The following is an 11,488-nucleotide window of genomic DNA, read 5'->3' as shown; positions in this document are numbered from 1 at the left end:
TTTTTGGTTTTTTGATACATGTATTTATTAAGCTGTAAAAAGCAACACTACCTGATTTCAATTAAAATAAATATTTTTCAATTTCAGAATACTTACAACTTACAGTTTTAAGATTAGATTCACTTTGGGAGGTTCTGGAAGCAAATACATTCATAGCTGTACAATCCCCAGAAAGAATCTAAATCCAGCATTAGGTCATTCAGTTCCTGCCAGGCAGATAACAGCATCAAATGGTCAATAGCTGATCCAGTTCTGCAGCTAAAGGGCAGGATGGGCAGCAGTGGGGTACAGCACATGACACTCAGATATGAGATCATTAGAATGGAGACCAGCAAAAACAACAGTGTATACAAAGCTTTAAAGAAACATCACCATATAGAGCTCTGTGGTACCGAAAAAGCACATATGATCCTAAAGCCAGAATAAAAAGATCTTTGGAGCATAGTGATGGCAGCAGTTAACAGCACAGTTAAAAGTATTTAAGTCAAATGTGTTCATTATTATTACCAGCCAATAGCAAATAGCCAGAGCAAGACCCAGCCTACAGTCATAAATAACATCGTGTGTAAATAAGGGCACATTTAACTAAACAACAAAGATTGCACAGAATAGTTTTGATCTGAGAAAAGATGAAAATGCTTTGTTCCCAAGTAACAGAACAAAAATGCTCAAAATCATTGGCAGTCTTCGTCACATAACTATCTTAATGTTTCATTTAAATCACACAGAGCAGGCTGCTGTTGGAGCAATTATTTCAAATCATTTCAATTACAGAGTGTCTACCCCATGATATCTTTGGGAATAATGCTGTTCCTCTGCAGCATTTTACAAATACTACCTATCTACATGTCTGATAGACCCATGGGGTAGGAACGCCCACCCACCATACTCCACACAGAAGCACAGACTTGAGAATGGCTTCGTGCCTGATGCAGCTCCGTTAAGGAACACCCACCATGTTCCACCTACCGAGGTGCTGCCTAGGCAATAAGGGACAATGGCAGAAGTTACTGATTTAGACTGGGAGCAGTAATTGAAACACCTGGAGGCCGCTTCAGTGGGAATAGGAGCCACTGGGCATGATAAAGCCTGGAAGCAGCAGTGTGTGCTGACAGAAGGGGGAAGAAAAAGGAATTTATTATATTAACATAACAGCCAGCATTCATGTAGCTGAGGACTCTGCTCATTTCACTAAATACAGCTTCAGAGAAGTCCATTTGTGTGTGTGTTTAATTTCAGAAATCCTCATTAACATACCCTTTTATACCTCTGAGGTATGACAGGATAATGTATATGTGCAGTTCCTCCCCAAGACAAATGATGGATTTTGATTTAAAATGAAATAGCCTTTTCTTATTATTATACTGTAAAGTCCACCAAAAATATACAGTAGAAAATCAGGAGAAAATGGGAACGATCTAGTGATCCCCTAAACAGAATAGATACCTTGATGCAGACTTTTAATGACAGGTTTTAAAACAAATGTTATTTGTAGCAGTTCCCATACCTTCATAATAACTTTGGTAGCTTAGAGCATGTCTGAATTTATCCTGAAAGCTGAAAAATATCTTCTTAAAGAGCTGTCGGAGCACATCCCTTCCTTTTATTGGCTGACGAATTGGAATAATTTGTATTTAGCTTAGTAATCTGTCTCTGGTTCAACTCCTGTAGACAAATGGCATAGTTACAGCTCGGATGCCAAATACAGGAGGCATTTTCTGTTTTATTGTGGAAAACATGAAAACTGCATAGTATGCCAGCACCCACTTTCCCAGCTAAAGGAAAGAGGCAAAGAGCTAAATGTCTGGGAAAAGAAGCTGGTCTAAGGGGATGTAGAAAAAGGAAATTCTTTCCAAAATATTTTAACTACATTCACACATAACGTTTTGGTCACCAAACATACCTTAAACAGATTCCCTGATAAAGTCTAATTAGAATTGGTCTATCCTACTAACAGTTGTTAACTATTATAATTTTTAGAGTCACATCATGAAGCTAGGGTGATGGGAGACATTTTAAACACATAACCATAAGTGCATATAGTTGTTCACTCAAACTAAATCTGTATTTGAAGTCATGAAAATTACACTGTCTAAAGGTAGCCTTGACCCATTTGGACAGACTGTACAATAGAGTTTAATTTATAAATGCATATCAGCAGATCATCACCATAAACTGTAAAATTCACAAAATACACAAAAATCATGAAGACCACATAGTAAAGCTAGCATTGATAAATGTATCTTTTACATCAAATTATACAATGCACGAGGTAAATATTGCTCACATTATGGAGGGAGATTGTTTTATTTCTATTTTTTCCCAAAGAGATCAGATTTGTCCTGTGTGCACAATGAAGAAACTCCAGTAACACTGAAATGACCAATGTAAAATATACATCACTACCAGATAGGAATACACACGTTCTTCATAATCATTTTCCACAATTACATAGGTAAGTGATTTAAATCTTGGGCTTAAGACTATTATAACAGTCCATCGAGATTCTTATGGACCGTTTGATTCTCCTTTCCGTTGTCGGAATCTCCTTGAGGCGTGTACTGGACTTGGTATTCCTGCAGGATTTTAAATACGTCGTGGTGCCCAAAGTGCAGCGCTTCGTCCATGGGAGTGTTATTCCACCTAAACAAGTAGCACGGCACAGACAGGGTCATTAGGGAATTTCTGTACAAAGATGATAATCTTAGATTTTAAATGCAGGTTAAAGGGCCATTCAAATTTAGCTATTTACACAGTATTACAAGTAATATTGAAAAAAATGCAGAAAGAGATTTATAATCCAAAAAGTGATCTCCAAGCAAGTTGGGATATGGGGAGGAAGAGAAAAACCATCTTCTGCAAAATGGTCTTGTTCATACTAAGTGTTTATGGAGGGGAAATTCTAGTGTTGACAGGTAAGAGAGATTCCTCTACTATTCCTGAATTTTACCTTCATGAAAAGCCTAAGGGATCACTCTTTAAATACAATGTTCAAAGAAAACTCAGCTGTGTAACATCCATCACCCTAGCCTTTGACAGAAAATTTGTGTTCCTGTCAATGTAAAATCACAGTGAATCTCCACAAAGTCTGGAAATAACCATGGTCTTATTAGAGCTCAAATATACATTGGAGGAACAAGACTGGCCTCAGAGGAACTGACATTTCATCATCTGTGGTAAGGATGGGACTTTAGGGACTCAATTGGACCCACTCTACAACCAGAAGAGCTACTCTTTCCACAGGAAGTGTGCTTCTCTGGGCTGTGCTCTTTCGAGTCCTATAGATGAAGACTACTGAAGATGAGAAACGAAGAGCTGCCAGCAGTGGTTCATCAGCTAATTAGCCTTTTGGAAGAGGAGTCAACACTGTATAACTGTGACAACCCAAGTAAATGACAGAGCATGATAATTACCTCCCTAGTTCCTCACAAACTATTAAGTTTCTCTTCCATCCTCTCCCTACTATTATGTCACTTAACTTCTCCGTGGCTGGTAGGCTCTCTGATTCGATTTTTTCTCACAAGCTTCTGCTTTTCCTTCTTTCTTTGTTCTTAACCTTTTACCTTCTCAGTGGGGTCCCAATGTGGAACTAAAAGTTTTTTAAGTAATCTCATTTAAAAATATTTTTGAATAGTTTGGGAGCCTGTTCTTCATTTTTAAAATCAGGTAAGTAACCTTTTATATGTAAGTAACATTTAACACAAACGTGCTTCTCAAAAAAACTGCTGAATTAAGTTGCCTTTTACTTCTACGTTAGCCCTCATTAAGTTAGGGAGTCAGTGACCTCAAACAGGGTGATGGGTAACTTTTCAATCATTTACAGCATATAATTACCTGTCTTTCTGGGAAAACTATTATCTCTCTCTCTTTTTTTAACTGACTCTTGTTTTCCATGAAGTAATGCAAAATATCAATTCTATACACTAAATTTGCTCAAGCCTGTTTTACCAATTTGAGGTGATACTGATTCTATGAAATAGAGAAACAAAGATGTGTTCATCTAGCTTACATTCTCAAAACGTTGAATAACCAGTTACCACGTTCATTACTGAGCTAACTTTTGCCTCTCAGATGGATGCTTCTGCTTTCACATTCTTAGAGGTTGATTTAGGGCAAAAACCAACATTTTGATTCTTAAATATGCAAAGCATAGTAAATATTTCCAGCCTGTGTTAAACGGTGTTTTACTTGGGATTATAAATACAGGGGGCAAGGAGAAAACACCCTCTTCAGTTCCTTGCTCTGAAGAAAGAGCTGGTGTGGACATTACATTTGGGGATAAATGAGGAACTGTCTCCCGAACATGAGGTTTTAGAATACTACCAATAAAGATCATGATTTTGGGTAATCAGAGCATTACCAAGTTGCTAACAGTTCTCAGACACTGATGTCATAACTTGCCTGCATTTCCTGCAAGCTGAACTAATAAAACCCAAACCACTGATTTGAAAAATAGTAAAACCTTACTGAAACAGAAAGATCTAATAGCTAGAAAATAATCAACTTGCTCCACAAAGTTACTTTATATAGTCCTCAAAGATCTAATCCAAACTCCTAATCACATGTATCAAACCTCTCCCACCAAATATTTTTTTTCCATTCTTCTAAGCCTTTATTCTCCTTACTCACTGACTCACCCAGTTATGTAACTCCAGTTATATAACATGCCAGTGTATTAGTGCAGGATTTACTTCAAGCGTGTGTATACCTAAGCTGCATTCTTAACCCTCTCCTGACCATCCACCTTGTGAACAGGATTTACTGCAGGATGAATGTCAAGTTGCCATGTGGACCAGGAAGAAGAGGAGAGGAGCAGAACATATCCCAGGCTGATCCCTCCACTCTAGATAGACTGCCCCTCTCTTCCTTCTGTGCCCTCAAATCTCATCTCTTCCCCAAAGCACTGGTTAAAATTCAACTTCCGTGAAGCTTTCTAAAACTGACTACAAGCAAATCCAGGAATTTCAACAAACTCCAATAGAGTTCTGGAACAGTAATCTCCTTACACATTTTAATATACCCCTGCAATGTTTCTCTTGTCTGCCTGGGGTAGTCAAAAGCCCCACGAGGACAAAACTCCTATTTTATCTTAACAAACACCAAAACTTGTTTTCTCACACAATATACTCACTGACAGACTAACCAAGATAATTCTGAGAGAACTCCCTTAGGTAAACAAGAGGATCTAGGAGAAAGAATGATCTACTGAATAGAAACAAGGTTTTGTTTGTTGCCTTTATAAGGCTTCAAAGCAAGTTCATCTCCAACATACACAATGTGGATTTAAATACACCCATCATTTAACTTTTATAGCCCTGTATGATAAAAAGCCTGGCCTGCCAATGTTAGAAAGTAACACGAGGGCTCACCTGTCCTTGGGGAAAGGATTTACTTTGCAGGCTTCCAGCAGAAATTTAACAACTTCAACATGACCTACAGCCAAAGTAAAACAAGCAGGTTTTAGTGTTAAGTAGAAATTAAGTTTGAAAAAAAAAAAAAAATGAGTGGTTCATATATTACCCTCTGCAGCAGCTACGTGGAGTGCCGTTCTAGAATCGTAGTCTCGCTGTTCCATGTCCATGGCTGACAAAGCAAACCTGAAAATTTGTAAGCATAGCTGTTATATTAATTCGCCTCTAACATTTCCTCCATCAGTTCAACTGAAGGTCCTGTGAGAAAGGTGTCATCCTTCACTAGGCTCACTAATGGACACCCTGTTCAACTAGAACATGATGCCTTAGGTAAATGCCACTTCCCTGCTCTTCTTTAGCTTTTGCTCTTTTTGAGTAAGAAGAAACATTCACCATCTCAAGTTTACAGTCCTCTGTGACCTTTCCAGAATGGGGATCTGCAGATCAAGTGTTCCTATTTGCCCACCTCCCTCACTTCCAAAGATGGAGAGTGTGGATAGATGGGGATTGAGAAGGCATTGTCCAATTCCAGTAAAACACTAATATCAATTGGCCAGATTTGTTGAACAGTTACCACTTGGGAAAACAGAGGACTGGGCTTTTCTAGGAAGTAGAAAAAGAAAGACTACAGCAAGACTAAGGCACTGGAAGGGGAAACTTAATATAACTTTGGATTATTTTTATTAGAGGGAAATGTAAGTGAAACTTTAGCTTTAAAATGGCCCTCTCCCCAGAATCAATTTCATAAACATCTGTACACCATATGCTACCCTGTTGACATACCTTCGAAGTGCAGACACATCTCCAGTATATGCAGCAAACAAAAGGTTTATCACTGACTTTACCTGTGAAAAAAAGAGAGTTCAGGCATCCAGAGGAAAATCAATACGTAGAATGCACACCTGTCACCAGTAAGTGATTTCCATGTGCTTTGAACACTTCAGTGGGGTCACACACACAAATTTATCACAAGGATACTGCTGTAAGCAAAAAGAAGCCATGTGTGTTATTTTTCTTCTTTCATAGAGGATTATGAGGGGAAATCCAACATTAAAGATACATGAGGGAAAGAATGGAATGCTATCATTGGCACAAAAGAATGGAAACTTGTGACCTGGAAAACACACAGTTGGGACAACTGAAAACTGGAACCTTTTTCATTTAGTATGTCTCAGTGCTGGGAGCTGACTTGTATACTCATAAAATTCCTATCACATCACTGTTAAAAACTCAGTCATGCTATATAAATGTCTAATTCCTGCCAACAATCCCTGTCCTCACCAATCACTGGTTTCTTTGGAAATCTTCAGAGACAACATTTGGTATTAATCATCTCAAACTGTAAGAACAGGACTTCCCTGGAAAAGCAGTATTCCGTTCAACGCCCAGGGAGTACAAATGGGGGCAGGGTGACATTCCCAAAGCCTGTGACTCTGTCTCAGCCCAAAGGTGGATAAATTCCCAAAATACTAAGTCACTGACATGGAGTGCTCGTAGACATCAAAGTGTATCTTTTAATATTATCCACTTTCTTGTCGTTAATTAAGGGAAAGGCTAGTTACCCTAAAAGGCCATTGGATTTTGGTCTCTTTCATAAAGACTTTATCCAACACTGTTTTTGAGAAACCTAACTACTGAATGTACACTGTTTGTAAATAGTTCATAAATCCCCACTTTTGTCTTAAACTTACAACTTCAACATTCATACAGATGATCCAACTGACACTGGACTCAATGGTAGAAAACAGTTGACCTGTTGGAATGGTAAGTAACCCAGCGATCCCATACCCTGGGAGCTGTGTTTTCTAGATTTTAACCTGGACAGGCCACCTTTCCACTACAGCTTCCCTTTCCCACAACCTGTGAACTCTTAAACTGGAACGAATTATTGCAGGACTTCTCTAATTCAGCATTTTCAAAATGTTTTCTAGTAGAAACTAGTCCAAAGGTACCATGAAAAAAGGGTTCCATGGTTAGCTATTTTCTTAAAATACTAAATTCCTTCTTAGAGATTCATGTGCATATGAAAAGCTCTGTAAAGTTCTGCAACAGGAACTTAACCAGCTGAGCATACACCCCACCTATAAATTTTACTAGTAGTTACTAAGATCACTCCAGAAAACCTTACTCTTAACTCTTTCAGTCTATTTGCTTCCCTTCCAGCTACTCTTTACTACTCTTACCCAGCTTGCACTATGTCAGCCTACTAACATCAAGTCCAGAACAGTTTTCAAATGTGTGTGTGTGAGGTAGGGTGGAGAGAGGATAGTTTAAGATAATCACCCAGAAGGTTTTAAAAGTATATGTAAGCTTGTCTCTTCCTATTGCAATCATCCTATTCCCACACCTCAATTTGATATAATTTGAAAAAAGTTTCCAGGTCATTCTGATATGCACTCCTACAGGTTATGAACCACTGTTCCAGGTGCCCTTCTGTCTTAATTGGACAATTTGTAATTCTCAATTCCCTCGTGCTCTTGGGCCCACAGAAAAACATGATGGGACTATTACAAATGATTCTCCATCATTTCTAACCAGTCTTTCATCGCTGCTTGACCATTTTTTCCCCCTTATTGGTTCTTTCATACTTTCTTCAGATCTTTAATTCCAACGGTGACCCCATAACAGATGACCCTAACCACAACTTTATTAAAGATGATAAATTTTCACCTCTCCTTCCTCTGTTGTGCAAAATACTGGCTTAGAGTATCTATGCTCTCTTCTGTCCCTCCACTGGTTCCCTTATCTTTGCCTTAATCAGACACGACCATCCTATTTTGAAAAACCAATACACAACCCCACTGTTACCTCCTTTCAGTGCATATTTTCTGAAAGTATATTTTTAATTCCCTGCAAATTACCTTCACACCTACTATTCCCTCTCAGTAGTACTCTCAAACTTTAGCAGCCTCCCTCGGCCTGGATTCTTTCTGATCTCTCCAACACGCCCCGCCCTCACTTCTTGTCTTCCATCAGGCTGATTACCAGGTTCTTCCCCACGTTGGCCGCTCTGCAGTCATTTCCCACTTTTCACTGCCTGGTAACACTCCAAAAGTGGTCTCCACCTTCTTGCTTTTCACTGTAATTTCCCTCAAATGTGTTTCATATATCCCTCTGGGCAGAATGACTTCCCAGTCTGCATCTGGGAAGTAATCTAAATCTTTGTTCTCAAACCTGAATTCTAGAGCTCCACTTGCTTGTCATGCTGTCACTTCAAACTCAAAAACAGCAAACCTGTCTGCATCCCTGATGACTCCTTACCTGGCCTCCACAAGTCCATATCCATCTGTCTACTTGACATTGCCTCTAGGATGTTTAATATGCATCTCAGACTTCAGCTCAAGATGGAACTTGATTTCCACCACCTTCCCTCACCTCAAGTCAGCTTCTCTTCCCAAGTCCCTCAGATGACACTACAGTTCACCCAGTTGCTCAGGCCAAAGATAGTTATGATTCAGGGCTGCTGCACTGGATAGCATGCACTGAGCCCCCCACAAGTATGCCTGGCCAAGCAGGGGTACTCAGCCTGTGCTCTTCTCCCCCAGCTGTGGGACCCAGCACCCAGGTATGTCTATGGGAGGAAGGGAGCCCTCCTTAAACAAACATGCTGAGGGTCTGCACAAGAGGCAGAACTAGCTTTCTCTAACTTCCACAAACCAACCACATAAACTCTGTGGGTATTCCTAGATTCTACTTCACATAACCCACACCTAGCTCAAATAATTTTGCTCCACCTCCAAACTATATCTGGACTTCCACCACCTCCATTACTATCACCTTAGGCTCTGAGTCACCACCTTCTCTCACCTGGAGGACTACCTCCTAACTGTTTCCACGTGTTCAACTTGGCTGCCACAGGGATCTTTTGAAATCACGCATGGCACTTCCCGGAGAAGGCAATGGCACCCCACTCCAGTACTCTTGCCTGGAAAATCCCATGGATTGAGGAGCCTGGAAGGCTGCAGTCCGTGAGGTCGCTGAGGGTCGGACACGACTGAGCGACTTCACTTTTCACTTTCATGCACTGGAGAAGGAAATGGCAACCCACTCCAGTGTTCATGCCTGGAGAATCCCAGGGATGTGGAAACCTGGTGGGCTGCCATCTATGGGGTCGCACAGAGTTGGACACGACTGAAGTGACTTAGCAATAGCAATAGCAAAACGGCACTCCCAGTGACTTTCCATCAAACTGAGAATAAAATCCAAACTCTCTGGCATGGCTTTCAGGACACTACATGCCCTACTCCCTGGATACACTGTGCATCTTGTTCCCTACATTGCTGCCCCTTGCAGCTGTCTCCAGCCAGGTGGTGGTCTTGCTGGTCCTAGTGGTGCTCAGGCCTACATGTGCAGTGGTGCTGCCGGGGACACTCTTTCCCCAGGTGGTGAGAAGGCTCCACTCCTCACTTCACTCAGGTCTCTACTCAAATGTTATCTCACCCACCCTAAAACACTGCCTATCCCTTACCTTACTTCTCTCTTCAGAAGACTTATTCTCTCTCTCACACACATAGAGGTTTCTTGTCTCCCTCACTAAACAAAAGGTCCACCTGGGCAGAGACCCTGTATTTTCCCTTCCTCGTTGTAGCCCAGTGCCTATTACATGTAAGTACTCATTTGACTCAACACACTGTGCGAGTTAAACTTACCCAATGCTATATATCAATTGTATTTCAATTAAAAAAGTGTTGACCAACTAAATTAATATTCTCTCCCAAGGCAAATACTCAAATTGCTACCCCCATTTTGATTTAATTGTAATCATTATTGATTCTTCTACCTCCTTGACTTCTACTTCTTAAATATCAGTGCCTCTGCTTCTAGTCCTTTCGCCCTCCAAAACTTTCACACACATGTCTAATCATCTTCTCAAAACTTTGCTGTGATCACTAAATGTTTCTCAGCAAGGGAGTATTAAAAGAAGTTCCCAAATCATTCCTGATAATTTAAATTCATTAGCTTTGCATTTAAGATTCTTCAGTGTAGCTGGCTGTCTCTTTCAAACTCAACAGAGTAAAACTGGTCTGTTTTACTATCTTTGTTTCTATCTTATGCCTGTGCCCCTTTCATTGGAACATAGAGATTTCTAATAAAATCCTTCCCTTTCTTCAAGGGCAAGCTTGAAAGCCCCAACCCCAAGCATCCCATCTAGCATCTACTACCCATGTAGCTTGTTGCTGGTTACCCACACAGGGCTTTGTGACAGCATGTGCCAAGGAGTAATTGTAATCAGTTAGATACCTCTGCTCCTACTAAACTACAGTATTGCTATACATACTAATTTCCTGAAAGCATCTTTTCTCCACCCATTTCTCACTGTGGTGTTATTCTTAACGCCTTCTCTGTAAGACCAATTTCTTAATTGTAATTAATTGTAATGCCAATTTCTTAAATCAGAAGTCATCTCTTTCCATTATATCTGCCTCACCATGGCACTATCACATTTAGTGTATGTGTTTCTCATCTCCCCCACTACTCAAGAGTAATCCAGAATTCCAATGAGCATACCAGTGATATGCTAACTACCCACTGTTCTTATTCTTTAACATTTATTATCCTAAGCAATAAACCCTTGATGTATTTCAGTGGCTGTCTGTATGAACCACATCCTTTTAAAATTCTGAATTTAGACCAAGCAAGTCTGAAGATATTTTATTTATGTAATAGGTACCACTTATTCACTTATTTAATATTTCCAAAGTGCTAAAAGAAAATTTATTTTGTTTTTAAATCTGGCTGTGCTGTATGGCTTGCAGGATCTTAGTTTTCTGACCAGGGATTGAACCCTTGTCCTCTGCAGTGGAAATGCAGAGTCCTAACCACTGGACCACCAGGGAATTCCTGAAAATTCCTCATTAATAAGGCCCAAGAAAGGCTGATTTTAGAGTATAATCAATTTCTTGAGGGTATGCTACTAAGACTTTATTCACAAGCGTGTTTCAGCTCAGAGGGAAATATAAAACAAGTGTCATTCACGCCGAGAGAAAAACACTAGGAGGCACAATGGACACCAATTAAAACTGGAAGTACAAACACTTCTTTAGCAAATAACCACCTATATTTTTAAGGTTTGCATA

The 11,488-nt window shown here is 39.9% G+C and overlaps 1 protein-coding gene across 3 annotated transcripts in view; it reads right to left on the bottom strand.

The window, feature by feature from the left end:
- Nucleotides 1-11,488, bottom strand: part of GLS (glutaminase) — an 87,434-nt gene continuing 75,946 nt past the window's right edge. For all 3 annotated transcript variants that reach the window (XM_027563093.1, XM_027563122.1, XM_027563115.1), the window contains 4 exons: nucleotides 6,195-6,256; nucleotides 5,521-5,597; nucleotides 5,370-5,433; nucleotides 1-2,643 (listed from right to left, as the gene is read on the bottom strand). In XM_027563093.1, coding sequence (XP_027418894.1) covers nucleotides 2,487-2,643; nucleotides 5,370-5,433; nucleotides 5,521-5,597; nucleotides 6,195-6,256 — 360 coding nt within the window. In that variant the 3' untranslated portion in view covers nucleotides 1-2,486. The remainder of the gene's footprint in view (nucleotides 2,644-5,369; nucleotides 5,434-5,520; nucleotides 5,598-6,194; nucleotides 6,257-11,488) is intronic.

The sequence above is a fragment of the Bos indicus x Bos taurus genome, chromosome 2, assembly GCF_003369695.1.
Source record: "Bos indicus x Bos taurus breed Angus x Brahman F1 hybrid chromosome 2, Bos_hybrid_MaternalHap_v2.0, whole genome shotgun sequence".
NCBI classification, from domain to species: domain Eukaryota; kingdom Metazoa; phylum Chordata; class Mammalia; order Artiodactyla; family Bovidae; genus Bos; species Bos indicus x Bos taurus.
This window is presented reverse-complemented; position numbering and strand designations above follow the sequence as displayed.